Source organism: Neoarius graeffei, chromosome 23 (genome assembly GCF_027579695.1).
Source record: "Neoarius graeffei isolate fNeoGra1 chromosome 23, fNeoGra1.pri, whole genome shotgun sequence".
NCBI lineage: Eukaryota > Metazoa > Chordata > Actinopteri > Siluriformes > Ariidae > Neoarius > Neoarius graeffei.
This window is the reverse complement of record NC_083591.1, coordinates 54,021,123-54,038,226: the sequence shown is the minus strand read 5'-3', so window position 1 is coordinate 54,038,226 and position 17,104 is coordinate 54,021,123. Positions and strand designations below refer to the sequence as shown.

General features: G+C 42.7%; 1 protein-coding gene across 4 annotated transcripts in view; it reads left to right on the top strand.

Moving 5' to 3' along the window:
- The window catches only part of mib1 (MIB E3 ubiquitin protein ligase 1), a 160,971-nt gene that overhangs the window by 22,360 nt on the left and 121,507 nt on the right, over positions 1-17,104 (top strand). For all 4 annotated transcript variants that reach the window (XM_060906418.1, XM_060906417.1, XM_060906416.1 and 1 more), the window contains exons 4-6: positions 4,584-4,713; positions 11,422-11,526; positions 16,246-16,312. In XM_060906418.1, coding sequence (XP_060762401.1) covers positions 4,584-4,713; positions 11,422-11,526; positions 16,246-16,312 — 302 coding nt within the window. The remainder of the gene's footprint in view (positions 1-4,583; positions 4,714-11,421; positions 11,527-16,245; positions 16,313-17,104) is intronic.

The following is a 17,104-nucleotide window of genomic DNA, read 5'->3' as shown; positions in this document are numbered from 1 at the left end:
TTTTTTCCAGAATCGTGCAGCCCTAGTAGGGAGTAGTGAATAAGTGAGCGATTTCGGACACGGTTTGATTTCCGCTGTACGTTTTACTTCCGTCCTACGATGTCTCGCACAGGTCTCAACGAATCTCGTTTACGGCTGTTACTTTGACATATGGACTGATATATTACAGAGCATATTTCAAACACTCGTAACTTGCTATAGCAGCGACAAAATAGCGATCAGAAATCTGTGGTTGGTAGAAGAGAGCAACTGGACTTGCTTGAAAAGTCTTGAAGACGTTTCGCCTCTCGTCCGAAAGGCATCATCAGTTCTGTCTGTCTAATAGGGAGTATCAAGTATTTATCCTCTCATGGATCATCATAGAATCCAAATCAGAATGCTGATGGCTGCATTGAAGGTGGCTGATAGATGTCATAGACACCCACCTCTGTCAAGCAAGTCCAGTTGCTCTCTTCTACCAACCACAGATTACTATGTACCTGGACAACTGAGTATCTTCACAGATAGCGATCAGAAATGCATTCCGATATTTAATAAAATGAGAAATTTATCAAAATTCTGCCTTCAGTTCTCCTTTAATCAAATCGACTTCATTGATTCTTTACTGAAAATCAACATACCTGGCTTTGAATTAATATATAATCAGCGTAAAAAGAAATCAGTGTATGTGTGATATATAATAAAATGCGTCTGCGTGTGATTGTATGAATCAGAATACATTTGTGATTTACTTAAGGTGTGTGTGTTTATATATGAATCAAAATACAATCATCATAAACCAAATTATTGTTTATATGACATCAAGGCGTGTGTGCACAGTTACGTTAAGGGTATGAAATCGGCACACTAACAGCTGCTCCGTGTAAGTGCCGTTCTCTCGAGAGTGTCGCTCTGCATCGTGGCGGGAGATTTTCCTTTCTGGAAATGAATTGCTGGCGTTTTTCTTTTGCCTGCCAGCTGCCTTGTCTACTCTAGCAATCTGGAGAACAAGAAAGCTGACGGTTGTGTACGAGTTTAGGGTGAGATCAGAGGCTTAAGAGAGATAAACGTGAGTCTGGAGAGAGCTCAGATTCATGCTGGTGGTACGACGTGATCGTTATATTTGATTAAAAGGGACGCACGGTGTACGGACTACAGAAGTCTTAAAAATAATGAAATGTTTCAACTAGGGCCGTCGAAGTTAACGCGATAATGACGCATTAACGCGATTTCAATTTATCGCAATTAAAAAAAAATAGTGCCGTTAACGCAAATTCTAATTTGGCCCTGCGAGTCACCCGTAGTTCATGTTGAGGCTTGTCGCATGCTGCTTCAATAAGTGTGAGTGATGGAGAAAGGGCTGTTAAACGGGAAGTTTCATTTCAGAAGAAGAGTGTGATTGAGTTGGGTTTGGTATGCACTTTGCAGTTCTAAAATACTTTTGTAAAGTGAGATTTCAGTATGCTGTAGCATTGTGATATGACACTAAATGTCTTTTTATTGAGGTCCAACTGCAATTTATTTTTGTTTGCACAGTAGAGTAGAGTGGGGGGAAAAAGCCCCCCTTAAGGAAAATTCAGTGACTACGTTTACGTGCACGTCCAAATCGAGCAAAGGGTCCCAGCAGGGGTGCCAGAGAAATCCAATCCTACCTGCACAAGTGAAATCGGGCTATTGTGCAAGGTGCATTGTGCACCCGAGCCACACGTGGCGCTACACGCCCCATCATGTTGGTACACTTCTGGTTGTCGTCATGAAGAAGAGCTAAAGTGTTGCCAGATACTGCTGACGTTTTCCAGCCCAAAACATGTTCAAATCCGCTAAAATGCACTTAAAACCCCCAATCTGGCAACACTAGCAGTTCCGTGTTCAAGCTGTTAGGCTTGCTCTAACAGACTATGGCTACAAACTGTCCGGCGCAGACCACTGTTTTGTAAGACAACTTATTTTGCACAATAATATTTTTCTAAAGTCCATTTTTTGCTTACAAAAAAATATATATATTTTTTGCTTACAATTTAACTTATGTCTTAATAAACACACAAAAAGTTCAATTGTTTTGTTTTTATTGACATTCTTCAGATGTTGGACATATATATACACACAAATACAATGACTTGTTTATGTACACAATTCACAGCTATGCAACAGCTGTACAGATGTATTTGGTGATACAGTAAGTGAGCTAAATTTTAACAGTGCCACAAAAAGAAAAGATTCATTTCGTTGTCATGCCGACCGAGGCTGTTGTGTTTCCCGCTTGTGGTCTCGTCACTCGTCACTTCCGGAAGTAGTTCGACAACTAGCTCGATAGGGTATACATGCACAAAGTAGCTCGGCAGAAATCGCATAAACTAGGTCGTGTAGCTCGATTCCGAGAAATCAAGTTCGGTTCAATTTCAGCCGAATTAAGGTGTATACATGGCATTTTGAACTTCGATTTCAGTCGAGCAACGGCAGAAATTCGATTCTCTCTATGTGCATGTAAACGTAGTGAGTTTTTCTCCAAGTTGAAATGAACCATGTGTTTAGTTTTAATCATAGTTTTTGACAACAGTGACATGAACAATAATGCCACCTAAAGTTTGCCTAAAGTTAATACTTGAATTTTTTTTTTTTTAACAAAAACATTGTGCCAAGGGGGCCTTTTACCCCCCCAGTGGGGTAAAAGGCCCCCTGAGGTGGGGCAATAGGCCCCCTCACTCAAAAAAAAGCTGTTTGGATAGCAAAAGTGTTTACTTAAGCCTATAATGTGAAAGAAACAAGAAAATATCCCTGGATTAATGAATAGATGCATTATTTTATTATATTTCACATTTTAATTTCAATATAATTTTGTGTGGATTGAACATGAATTAACAAAGAACAAGTGCATCAATAAATTAATGCTAATTGAATCAATGAATTCATTAGCTAGCTGCTATTCAGAAATGTATGAAATACAGTAATTATGATAAAAGGAAACGATGCCCCCTGGGGGCCATTTACCCCGCCATTAAGGGGGCGTTTTACCCCACAGACTACACTTTTACAAAAAAGGGTCTTACTTTCAAAATGTGATTCAACTTTTTATACCTAATGTATTTTTTTTTTTTTTATGTACTGACTTGTCTACTCATACCACATACACAGCTGTGATATCTGACGAAATAGCAGCTATCTAAATACAGTTTTACTGATATCTGAAAATATCACTTGCCATGAAATTTGATTTCTCTCCGCTGCGTTGCTGATATGCGATCCACAGTGGATATTTGTATATCCCTGTTGTCAAGCCAGTCCATAGCAACAATAGAAATGTAATTTTGCGCCATCTGGTGGTTATTTTGGGTAAAACAGGCCGGGGGCGTATTACCCCACGGGGGCGTATTACCCCACTCTACTCTACTGTGAAGTCCTATAGGCTGTGACTGAATACAACTCCAGCACAACTGAAGTTTTATTTCATTTTTATTTTCTTTTGTCACACATGTCTGAACTGAGACACAGTAGCATGTGACTACATGTTTTATATTTGAGACTACAGCTCCCTAATCATCACAAAATCCAATTTTGTGTTTTGTATGTTCAGTACTGCCTAGTATGTGAGTGAATAAACTCCCTTACCATTTTCTCTTGTCCCAGCAGTTTTTAACAAGTACTTTTAGCATAAAATGTGTCCACCATTTTAATTGTAACATTTCACTTTAAAAGCCTTATTCATTTACATAGATTTAAAAAAAAAATGCGATTAATCGCGATTAACTATCTGAAATTCTGAGATTAATCGCGATTAAATTTTTTAATCGTTTGACAGCCCTAGTTTCAATATTTAAAAAAATTACTATAAACACTCAATCAGTGAGCTGTAATAAATGAAACAAAGTCAATATTTGGTGTAAGACGACCCTTTTGTTTAAAAAAAAAAAAAGTAACCTCCGGTCCAATGAGTGCAGTTTTATACTCGCTTCTTCATTTTGCACCAAAACCCTTCATTAATATGAAACGTGCTCTCTTATGGAATGTGTTATACCGCTCAGATCTCAGATACAATTTTTATTTTCTGTAACATTTAATTTTGTGCTGGAAAAAAACCCAAATGTTTGGAACTCCCAATGTTTTTGTACCGACTCCATAATGTACAAGTCATAGAATCGGAATCTGACAGTTTGTATGGAAAAAAAAAAATAGGGGGTCTTAGACTTTTGCACAGTACTTTATCTGTTTTTATTCCATTGTTGGATTTGCACTCGGAATACAGCTCCGTAAGATCAGGATCGTGAAACGGATTACTCTGATGAATAGGAATTTTTTTTTTTTTTTTTCCCCTTCCAAATTTTTTTCCTTTTTTTTTTTTTTTTTTTTTAGATAAAACTGTTGCAGCATTAATCCTGCCGTTTCAGTGAGTCTTATTCAAAACTCTGTGACCCTGATTACAATTAAAATGATGAATCCTCATTAACCTATAAAGATTTTATTTATTTATTTATTTATTTTAAATGAGGAAACACATTGGATGCAGTAGAAGTCTAAGAGCGCAGCGTTTCTCACTCCAGTGCCACATAAACACAAATTTATCAGCCAGTCTGGTGTGATCTCGTCAAGTGTGTCCTTTTTGTGTCTAGGGTTCTTTTAGAATCTCGACGCAAATCAAAGAAGATCACAGCGCGAGGAATCTTCACCGGGGGCCGCGTGGTGCGGGGAGTGGACTGGCAGTGGGAGGACCAGGACGGCGGAAACGGCAGGAGAGGAAAGGTAGATAACGCGTGCACAATACAGTTGTGGATGGAGTTTTATAAAACTGAGTTTCAGCATTTTTAGAAGAAATAATTACAGCTGATGTGTTGCACAGGCTGAGCTGCATGACTTTACACACCACGACTCTACACAGCATTTTACTAAGTGATTCATAAAAGAGAATAAAGTCAACTTTAAGTGCCACAACTTTACACACCATTTTATGAAGTGATTCATAAAACAGAATAAATTCAACTTTACATGGCATTTTACTAAGTGATTCATAAGAGAATAAACTCAACTTTACGCGCCACAACTTTACACAGCATTTTACTAAGTGATTCATAAAACAGAATAAATTCAGCATTGCGCACCACAACTTTACACGGCATTTTACTAAGTGATTCATAAGATAATAAACTCAACTTTATGCGCCACAACTTTACACAGCATTTTACTAAGTGATTCATAAAAGAGAATCAAGTCAACTTGACGCGCCACAACTTTACACAGCATTTTACTAAGTGATTCATAAAACAGAATAAATTCAACCTTACACAGCATTTTACGAAGTGATTCATAAGAGAATAAACTCAACTTTACGCGCCACAATGTTACGCGCCACAACTTTACACACCATTTTACTAAGTGATTCACAAAACAGAATAAATCCAACATTACGTGCCACAACTTTACACAGCATTTTACTAAGTGATTCATAAGATAATCAACTCAACTTTACGCGCCACAATTTTACACAGCATTTTACTAAGTGATTCATAAAAGAGAATCAAGTCAACTTTACGCACCACAACTTTACACGCCATTTTACTAAGTGATTCATAAAAGAGAATCAAGTCAACTTTACACGCCATTTTACTAAGTGATTCATGAAAGAGAATCAAGTCAACTGTACACGCCATTTTACTAAGTGATTCATAAAAGAGAACCAAGTCTACTTTACGCGCCACAACTTTACACGCCATTTTACTAAGTGATTCATAAAAGAGAATCAAGTAAACTTTACACGCAATTTTACTAAGTGATTCATGAAAGAGAATCAAGTCAACTTTACACGCCATTTTACTAAGTGATTCATAAAAGAGAATCAAGTCTACTTTACGCGCCACAACTTTACACGCCATTTTACTAAGTGATTCATAAAAGAGAATCAAGTCAACTTTACACGCCATTTTACTAAGTGATTCATAAAAGAGAACCAAGTCTACTTTACGCACCACAACTTTACACGCCATTTTACTAAGTGATTCATAAAAGAGAATCAAGTAAACTTTACACGCAATTTTACTAAGTGATTCATGAAAGAGAATCAAGTCAACTTTACACGCCATTTTACTAAGTGATTCATAAGAGAATCAAGTCTACTTTACGCGCCACAACTTTACACGCCATTTTACTAAGTGATTCATAAAAGAGAATCAAGTCAACTTTACACGCCATTTTACTAAGTGATTCATAAAAGAGAATCAAGTCAACTTTACACGCCATTTTACGAAGTGATTCATAAGAGAATCAAGTCTACTTTACGCGCCACAACTTTACATGCCATTTTACTAAGTGATTCATAAAAGAGAATCAAGTCAACTTTACACGCCATTTTACGAAGTGATTCATAAAAGAGAATCAAGTCAACTTTACGCACCACAACTTTACACGCCATTTTACTAAGTGATTCATAAAAGAGGATAAACTCAACTTTACACACCGTTTTACTTGGTGATGACTGAGCCACCGCAGTTTGACACACCACAACTTTATCCACAACAACTTGACACACTTTTATACAGAATAACTTGCCACACCACAAATTTACACACAAAAACTTCAGACAGAACTTTATGCATCACAACTTTAGACACAATTTTACTGCGTTATTAATAAATGAGCCCCACATTCCAAACTTACACGCTGTTTTTACAAGTGATTTGTGGTGTCGCTCTCACTAACTAATCACTAAAATTTCACCTTGTTTTAATACAGTGCTTTGCAAAAGTATTCATCCCCCTTGGTGTTTGTCTTGTTTTGTTGCATTTAAAAGCTGGAATTAAAATGGATTTTTGGGGGGTTGGCACCATTTGATTTACACAACATGCCGACCACTTTAAAGGGGCAAATTGTTGTTTTATTGTGACACAAACACTAATTAAGATGAAAAAGCAGAAATCTGGAGTGTGCATAAGTATTCACCCCCCACAGTCAATACTTTGTCGAGCCACCTTTTGCTGCAGTTACAGCTGCAAGTCTCTTGGGGTATGCCTCTATTAGCTTAGCACATCTAGCCACTGGGATTTTTGCCCATTCCTCAAGGCAAAACTGCTCCAACTCCTTCAAGTTAGATGGGTTGCGTTGGTGTCCAGCAATCTTCAAGTTATGCCACAGATTCTCAACTGGATTGAGGTCTGGGCTTTGACTAGGCCATTCCAAGACATTTACATGTTTCCCTTTAAACCACTCCAGTGTAGCTTTAGCAGTATGTTTAGGGTCATTGTCCTGCTGGACCATGAACCTTCATCCCAGTCTCAACCCTCTGGCTGACTCAAACAGGTTTTCCTCCAGAATTGCCTTGTATTTAGTGCCATCCATCTTTCCTTCAGTCCTGACCAGCTTTCCTGTCCCTGCAGATGAAAAACATCCTCACAGCATGATGCTGCCACCACCATGCTTCACTGTAGGAATGGTGTTCAGGGTGTTGGGTTTGTGCCACACATGGCGTTTCCCATGATGGCCAAAAAGATCAATTCTAGTCTCATTTGACCAGAGAATCTTCTTCCATGTGTTTGAGGAGTCTGCCACATGCAGTTGTGCAAACTCCAAATGTGTTTTCTTTAAGCAGTGGCTTTTTTCTTTCCTTCTGGCTACTCTTCCATAAAGCCCCGCCCGCTCTGTGGAGTGTACGGCTTAAAGTGGTCCTATGGACAGGTACTCCCATCTCCACTGTGGATCTTTGCAGCTCCTTCAGTGTTATCTTTGTTGCATCTCTGATTAATGCCCTCCTTGCCCGGTCTGTGAGTTTTGGTGGCTGGCCTTCTCTTGTCAGGTTTGTAGTGGTGCCATATTCTTTCCATTTTGCTATAATGGATTTAATGGCGCTCCATGGGATATTCAAAGTTTGGGATATTTTTTTTATAACCCAACCCTGATCTATACCTCTCCACAACTTGGTCTTTGACCTGTTTGGAGGCTCCTTGGTTCTCATGTTGCTTGCTTAGTAGTGTTGCAGAGTCAGGGTCCTTCCAGAACAGGTTGATATATATGGACATCATGCGACGGATCATGTGACACTTGGATTGCACACAGGTGGATCTTAATCAAGTCCTTATGTGACTTATGAAGTGAATTGGTTGGACCAGCTCTTATTGAGGGGTTTCATACGAAAGGGGGTGAATACTTATGCACACTCCAAATGTCTCTTTATTCATCTTAATTATTGTTTGTGTCACAATAAAAAAAAAAAAAAGATCACCTTTTAAGCCTCGGTTACAACCGGCCGTACGTGCTCCTACGGCCGGTCTACGTGCAAAAAACGCAAGAAACGCACGGAGGGCGCGCGTGAAATGCACGGAGGGCGCGCGTGTGACGTGCTGATTTTCGAGCCATAGACTGGCCGCAGACCGGCCGCAGAGGTTCTTTGTCATGTCAAACAAACTCTACGGGCGCTTAAGTTTTTTTCAGGTTGCAAGACAAACTTACGGCCAACGTGCATCTTTCTCCACGAACAAAAAAAAAAACGCAGCGATTTGGGAAACGCCAAAAATCGCACGGCCAAAAAATCGTACGTCCAGTTGTGACCTAGGCTTAAAGTGGTAGGCATGGTGTGTAAGTCAAATGGTGCTAACGCTCCAGAAATCCATTTTAATTCCAACTTGTAATGCAACAAAACACCAAGGGGGATGAATACTTTTGCAAGACACTGCAAGTGATGAGTAAATGAGGCGCACACCGCCCAACTGTGTAGCATGTGGGGGTGTGGCTTTGGAGAGAACACTGAAAGGAGGAATTGTATTCTTTTTATTTATTAATTATTCCCCCGCTCTGAAGGGGGGGATACTGGTTTACCTCCATCTGTCCAAAACACCCTTTTTCTCAGCAACTACAAATCACAACTGCTTGATATTTGGTACCGAGCTTCAGCTTGGGGTTCTACACCGTGTTTACCGTTTTCAGGTCTGTCCCACATCAACTTCCTGTTTACCGACTGAATGTACAACCCCGATTCCAAAAAGGTTGGGACAAAGTACAAATTGTAAATAAAAACAGAATGCAATGATGTGGAAGTTTCAAAATTCCGTATTTTATTCAGAATAGAACATAGATGACATATCAAATGTTTAAACTGAGAAAATGTATCATTTAAAGAGAAAAATTAGGTGATTTTAAATTTCATGACAACAACACATCTCAAAAAAGTTGGGACAAGGCCATGTTTCCCACTGTGAGACATCCCCTTTTCTCTTTACAACAGTCTGTAAACGTCTGGGGACTGAGGAGACAAGTTGCTCAAGTTTAGGGATAGGAATGTTAACCCATTCTCGTCTAATGTAGGATTCTAGTTGCTCAACTGTCTTAGGTCTTTTTTGTCGTATCTTCGGTTTTATGATGCGCCAAATGTTTTCTACGGGTGAAAGATCTGGACTGCAGGCTGGCCAGTTCAGTACCCGGACCCTTCTTCTACGCAGCCATGATGCTGTAATTGATGCAGTATGTGGTTTGGAGTTCGACAGTGTAAAATTGCAAAGAGTTTGAACATATCATCATCTACAGTGCATAATATCATCAAAAGATTCAGAGAATCTGGAAGAATCTCTGTGCGTAAGGGTCAAGGCCGGAAAACCATACTGGGTGCCCGTGATCTTCGGGCCCTTAGACGGCACTGCATCACATACAGGCATGCTTCTGTATTGGAAATCACAAAATGGGCTCAGGAATATTTCCAGAGAACATTATCTGTGAACACAATTCACCGTGCCATCCACCGTTGCCAGCTAAAACTCTATAGTTCAAAGAAGAAGCCGTATCTAAACATGATCCAGAAGCGCAGACGTCTTCTCTGGGCCAAGGCTCATTTAAAATGGACTGTGGCAAAGTGGAAAACTGTTCTGTGGTCAGACGAATCAAAATTTGAAGTTCTTTATGGAAATCAGGGACGCCGTGTCATTCGGACTAAAGAGGAGAAGGACGACCCGAGTTGTTATCAGCGCTCAGTTCAGAAGCCTGCATCTCTGATGGTATGGGGTTGCATTAGTGCGTGTGGCATGGGCAGCTTACACATCTGGAAAGACACCATCAATGCTGAAAGGTATATCCAGGTTCTAGAGCAACATATGCTCCCATCCAGACGACGTCTCTTTCAGGGAAGACCTTGCATTTTCCAACATGACAATGCCAAACCACATACTGCATCAATTACAGCATCATGGCTGCGTAGAAGAAGGGTCCGGGTACTGAACTGGCCAGCCTGCAGTCCAGATCTTTCACCCATAGAAAACATTTGGCGCATCATAAAACGGAAGATACGACAAAAAAGACCTAAGACAGTTGAGCAACTAGAATCCTACATTAGACAAGAATGGGTTAACATTCCTATCCCTAAACTTGAGCAACTTGTCTCCTCAGTCCCCAGACGTTTACAGACTGTTGTAAAGAGAAAAGGGGATGTCTCACAGTGGTAAACATGGCCTTGTCCCAACTTTTTTGAGATGTGGTGTTGTCATGAAATTTAAAATCACCTCATTTCTCTCTTTAAATGATACATTTTCTCAGTTTAAACATTTGATATGTCATCTACGTTCCATTCTGAATAAAATATGGAATTTTGAAACTTCCACATCATTGCATTCCATTTTTATTTACAATTTGTACTTTTGTCCCAACTTTTTTGGAATCGGGGTTGTACTCGCGCGTTACAGTGTGTGCTAAGTGACCCGTACGGTAAGCTTGACCCACAAGATGGCCGCCACTAGGGACTCCCCAACTCTGTGACGTCATGTGCAAACTATGAATTCCTTTTATTCTGATCTAAGCGAGAGCGGGGGATGCGTAAGTCAGCAGTAGCTTACAGTTGATCTTGTTTCAGATTTAGCTGACTTCCTGAAATATATATTAAAAAGCAGACGTCTCGAAAGCAGAGATGCACAGCGCTGTTAGCATCAGAGCAGCTCCTTTATTTCCATATGTTACCCATGTTTGGTTGTAGTGTGCGCTGGGCTGTGTTGTTGTTGTTATGAATAGTCGCTTGAACCTGGGCAGAATAAAGACGTAACAGTGGTGGAGAGAGTTAACGGACGTGTCGTTAAAGCCTAGTCGCAGATTTCCAGGTCAGTGTGCAGCGTTCCATGCTGACTCACTGCTTGCTGTTACACTCACGGAAAATTAACGCACGACACCAAAAGTGGCCCAGGACCGGCGTGTTTTTATCATAAATAAACATCACCTCTGTTTCACTGACAGGTTTCTAAAAGTTCACTCGTTTTCAGCTGCCGGGTCAAACGCTGGCTTAATGATGCTGCTGCTTTGATAAATCAGGATGTTACACGGGCGCGGTCTGCTGTCGTGATTCATAAAGATGAAACCTGGGCGATGGTAATCCATAGCATGAAGTGCAAAAGGAAGGCGGGGTGCCAATACTTTATTCTCGGTGAATATGGAGAGGGTGTTGCGTGAGCACGTGTGATGCCGTTTTATCTTTCTCCCCTTCTTGTCCATCAGGTGACGGAGATCCAGGACTGGAGTGCAGCGAGTCCTCACAGCGCCGCCTACGTCCTCTGGGACAACGGGGCCAAGAACCTTTACCGAGTCGGTTTCGAGGGCATGGTGAGTCACGCACGCACGCACGCACGCACGTCTCCCAACGCGACAGGTGTTCCTAGGGGGTCGAGGCCCGTTGAGAGAACCCCAGCAGCCGGTGCGTGTGCGCTTTTGTTCAGGCAGCTGGAAGCTCCATCTGCATGATAAAAGAAATCTGCTGCGTCTTTAGACTCGGGGGTCAAAGGAAAAGACGGGAGGGACGCTCGTCTGGAGAAAGCGTGCCGCTTTTGTTTAACCCGCTTTCCGGCTTCATTATTAGCCGAGAGTCTTTGTACTGGGTTTGAATTCGGACCTATTGGACAGCTGCATGAGGAACAGCTCCGGGTTTTGTTCTGAAAAGTCGTCTTTGGGTCGTTGTTTGCGTCTGTTGGGCCTCTGTTTCAAACATCTACAATCATCGAGAGAGTAGAGTTCTGTTGTAATGATTTGCATTAATCTGAAATTGGCAGTTTTTTAATTTCAGTTCCTTGTTGAGGTGTTTGATTATCGCCAGATGAAGCAAAAAAATAACTCTGCGCAGGAAGTATGATGATGAAGTACTTCTGCATGGAGCTTCTGCACTTCTGCTTTTGTGGACGGATCCGGTAACGCCGTTCACTTCTTCTCACAAACGGTTCATATCAATACTCAGCTGAAATTGGTTTAAAAACACACACTGCACATATAATGGTATAAATACAAATAACAAAAATAATTTTTTTCGCAGTCCGGTTTCCATCAAATCCTGCGCTCTGATTGGCTGGCGAGCGGGTCCGTATCCTTAGATACAGACCCCGGTTACGGACCTCTGACGACTCGCTCGTTCACAACAACAAACAACATGGCAATTTTTGTCAACATTCTCATCTCAGCCTATCCCAGCTGACTACGGGCGAAAGGCGGGGTACACCCTGGACAAGTCGCCAGGTCATCACAGGGCTGACACATAGACACAGACAACCATTCACACTCACATTCACACCTACGCTCAATTTAGAGTCACCAGTTAACCTAACCTGCATGTCTTTGGACTGTGGGGGAAACCGGAGCACCCGGAGGAAACCCACGCGGACACGGGGAGAACATGCAAACTCCACACAGAAAGGCCCTCGCCGGCCACGGGGCTCGAACCCAGACCTTCTTGCTGTGAGGCGACAGCGCTAACCACTACACCACCGTGCCACCCAAGATTTATTTATAAGATTATCAAAAATCTTAAATTTTTGCCAGCATTTCTCAGGAGAATAGCATTAATTTTACAGCATGGATAGCGATAACGACAGTGTTCACAGCGAAAGCGAGTTTTACTACCCTGAGGAAGAAGAAATAAAAGAAAACATTTCAGGAGAAGGCTAAAAACCTCTAATGCCAACGCGGCTGAGTTGGGCTGAGCCGTGCGGTGCTGAGTTGGGCTGAGTCGAGCTGAGCGGGGCTGTTGGAGTTGCATTTCGACTACAACCGCGCTGAACCGTGCTGGCTGGAAGTGGGTGGACACATTGGGTGGAGTTAGCGAAAGTGGGTGGACGTCACGTGATGTCGTTAGGCGGCGCAAACAGTGACATCAGTGACCTTTTAAGTGGTAGTCTCACGACCCGGATAGTAAACAATAAACATGGAGGACATGGAGTCGTTAGTGTTGCTGGTCTTGGTGCTGTGGCTTGTTGTCACCGACAACGCGGACAGATACTGGCAAGAGCGTATAGATGAGGCGAGGCGCATAAGGCTTCAGAAATTCTCGTAATTCGTAATTCTTCTTCTTCCGGGTTTATGGTGTTTACAGATCCCAGCGTGCTCGCGGGGCGTGTGTGGGCGTGTGAGGACACTCCTCCTCACCAATCAGTGCACAGGGGAGTGTCTCCTCACGCCCCTAGCCCCACTCGGCTCGGTTTGGCTCGCTTCAGCCCCACTCCAAAACCGTGCGAGTTTTGGGTGCTAAGCAGGGCTGAAGCGAGCTGAGTCGTGCTGCTCTAAGGTAGTCGAAACGCGAGCCGTGTCGGGCTGAAGTGAGCTGAAAAAGGGTAGTGGAAAAGGGCCATAACTGTTGCTAACACCGAGCAAAAACACGGCTGAATCCTGAATGACTCCTATTTGTATAAATAGGGGACGACATAGGCGGCAAAATGTAGTTTTTTTCCTGCCATGGAAGTGCACTTGTATACCGAGGAGGAAGCCATTTGCATTACAGCCGTGAATGAGGATTCAAAATGGCGGCTCGGCTCGGTTTTCCCTTTCGGGTGCTCTCGTTTTCTGTTAGAATTTGGTAAAGAAAAAAATAAATATATTATTTACCAGCTTAAGGTCGGTCCGTATGGTGAAATATCGTGACCTTGGCCCAGAGGTAAAAAGTAATTGTTCTATTTTTTTTTTTTTTAATAGAACAATTAATGAATTTATTTGCACGTGGCCCTAAATTCTCCGCTATTTTTTCCTGCTTCACCATGACCCAATACAAGATACTACATCATGCATCACATCACGTGGTGGGCTTTCCCTGTTCGCGCAAGGCATTGTGGGATACAAATTTGAAACAGGAGAGAAAAATGGAGGACGTGAGTGTGCGAATGAAACGTGAAAGACCGACTACAGTAACGGAAAGAAAGCGAGAAGAAAAGATGTGATGTTATATACGAAGGAAAGGAAACGCAGGACCAAACTAATAAATATCGGCGCTCGGCGAGCACCTCGGTGTGATCAGCTGTTCGTTTAGCGACAGAATGATGGAACGGTCAGTGCACGCTCAAAGGGAAACCTGCGCATGCGCACACACACACACGGACTTCCTCTGTCTGCTTGACTGCGCGAAGTGAGCTATTTCCTGCACATTATTTGCTTTAATCCACTCAAATTAAAGAACTTCCCAGCCACAGAACAGAATGGCCTGATATTTTGTGAGATATTACAGAAATCAACATGTATCACAATGACCACATTTCAGAGGGAACTAAATTTCACCGATTTTATGAAATCTAAAGGCCGTCTAGCTTTAAGGTAGTCAAATGCTTTGTCATCTAATTAGCTACGCGCGTGAATGGATGAGCGAGATTCCCCCTGTCCCGATCTCAGATGTTTAACAGTGTAACAGTAAAGCAGTCTCAGTAAATACAGTAAGAAAAAGCCGTACAGTTAATACAATAAATTATTTAATTAGGAAGAACACGTACGCGCGTGCACACCTTTCCTTCCTCAAAAAAAAAGCTTGTGTTTTTGTTTATTTTTTTCCTCCCGACTACATAAACCCACAGGCTGTTCCTGTTCCTGAACAGTCAGTCAGTTTTGTTTTGAATATCATGGCACCGTTTAGTCTTGAAAACGGAGTCAAATTGCATTCAAGAAAAGGTCACAACGCTGAATTAGGAAAATAAAAAAACAAAAAAACCCATCTCCCATCTGAGAATTCCTTCTCGTAAACTCCGGGCCTCCTCTCCTTTCCGGGCCTCCTCCTCTCTTCTCCTCTCCTGGCTTCCTCTCCTCTCCTCTCTGGGCCTCCTCTCCGGGCCACCTCTCCCCTCCTCTCCTGGCCTCCTCTCCGGGCCACCTCTCCTCTCCTCTCCGGGCCACCTCTCCTCTCCTCTCCGGGCCTCCTCTCCTCTCTGGGCCACCTGTCCTCTCCTCTCTGGGCCACCTGTCCTCTCCTCTCCGGGCCACCTGTCCTCTCCTCTCCGGGCCACCTGTCCTCTCCTCTCCGGGCCTCCTCTCCGGGCCACCTCTCCTCTCCTCTCCGGGCCACCTCTCCTCTCCTCTCCGGGCCACCTCTCCGGGCCACCTCTCCTCTCCTCTCCTCTCCTCTCCGGGCCTCCTCTCCTCTCCTGGCCTCCTCTCCTCCTCTCCTCTCCTGGCCTCTCTCCATGCCACCTCTCCTCTCCGTGCCGTCGCCTCAACCCTGAGTTCTGCATGAACTCTCAACAAAGTAGCACTTCTTGACTTTTAAACACTCTTTCCACCAGTATTTGTGTTACACACACACACACACACACACACACACACACACACACACACACACATACATACATACATACACACACACACACACACACACACACACACACACACACACACACACACATTGGCTTGTTAAATGTAGAACACTGCTGACTGCACACTTTCCTGGATTAAGGATGTAAATATACATCACACTTTTTCACGTCACAGTTAGCTGCCTCCCTCGTTGCTAACAGAAGACGACCGTCGAGGCGTCCGGGGTTGGGGCGGACTTTTTTATTTATTTTATTTTTTTGGCCACTTTGTTGCTCGTATTTATGGAGTTCAAAAAAGTTGTGGTTCTGAGGTATTTCAAATGCACCATGAAAGACGGCTCACCCGGAGGCGTGGCCTAAAAGTATATGTTCAGCCATTGAGAGGATAATACTGTACCGTAATCCAGGACGGGTCCGTCCTACAGAACGCAGTGTAGACTCCAAGTATGGACGACTTCTGGGGTGAAACTGTGTGTATTTATTTAAATCTGTTGAAGCAGTACGTTAGCTTTATATCCGAAAGGTGGATTGGGATCTCGGATGGCGTATTGACTGACGGACTGATTAACTGACGGACTGATGAACCAGAAGAGGACAAAAACAGACTGGTCGTGTAGCATCTCGTGTCATCCTGCAAGACCTGGGGATTAAATGATGTTTTTGGTGATGCACATTTGAGCTTGTGGTTAATCTTTACTTCTAGCTGATTCGTGTGTGTGTGTGTGCGTGTGTTCGTGTTTTTTTTTTTTTTTTACCTTTTTCTGCCTTGCAGTCCGACCTGAAATGTGTGCAAGACGCCAAAGGAGGAACTTTCTACAGAGATCACTGTCCAGTCTTGGGTAGGATTCCGTGTGTGTCTGTCCCCGTGTCCGTGTGTGTCTGTCCCCGTGTCCGTGTCCCCGTGTCCGTGTCCCCGTGTCCGTGTCCCCGTGTCCGTGTCCCCGTGTCCGTGTCCCCGTGTCCGTGTGTGTGTCCCCGTGTGTGTCTCCGTGTCCGTGTGTGTGTCCCCGTGTGTGTCTCCGTGTCCGTGTGTGTGTCCGTGTGTGTGTCCGTGTGTGTGTCCCCGTGTGTGTCTCCGTGTCCGTGTGTGTCCCTGTGTCTGTCCATTCGTGTGTGTGTGTGTGTCTGTCCGTCCAAGGACTGGGCAATGCGATAGAATCTCATACAATATTATGATCCGTTTTGTTCCAGGGTGCTTTTCTGAGATTTTGTGATCTTTTTTTTTTTTTTTTTTCAAATAATTTTAATTGCAAACTGCCTGGTAGCAGTTTTTGATGAAAAAAAGTTTGATGAAAATCCTGTCCTTATTCTTTAAAATTAAAATATTAATTATGTATATGGGTCAACTAAAAAACAAAGCTGCTGTTTTGCCTGTAAACAGTTTGAGTAAACGTGTAGCTGGTGATCATCTCATGCATCATAGAAATGCCTTAAAGAATTCTGATGAGATTAATTTTTTTTAAATATTGTTTCATTTTTCCCGAACAAGTCGTCCACCCTCCAGGATTCCACTTTAGTGTAGGGTAAGATGTCCACTAGGTGGCAGCACTTTTTCTGAGTTTCATGGTTTGAAAGCCTTAATCCTCCCGGTTCTGGCCACAGTCTCGCTCAGTCGAATAAAGTGAGCTAAA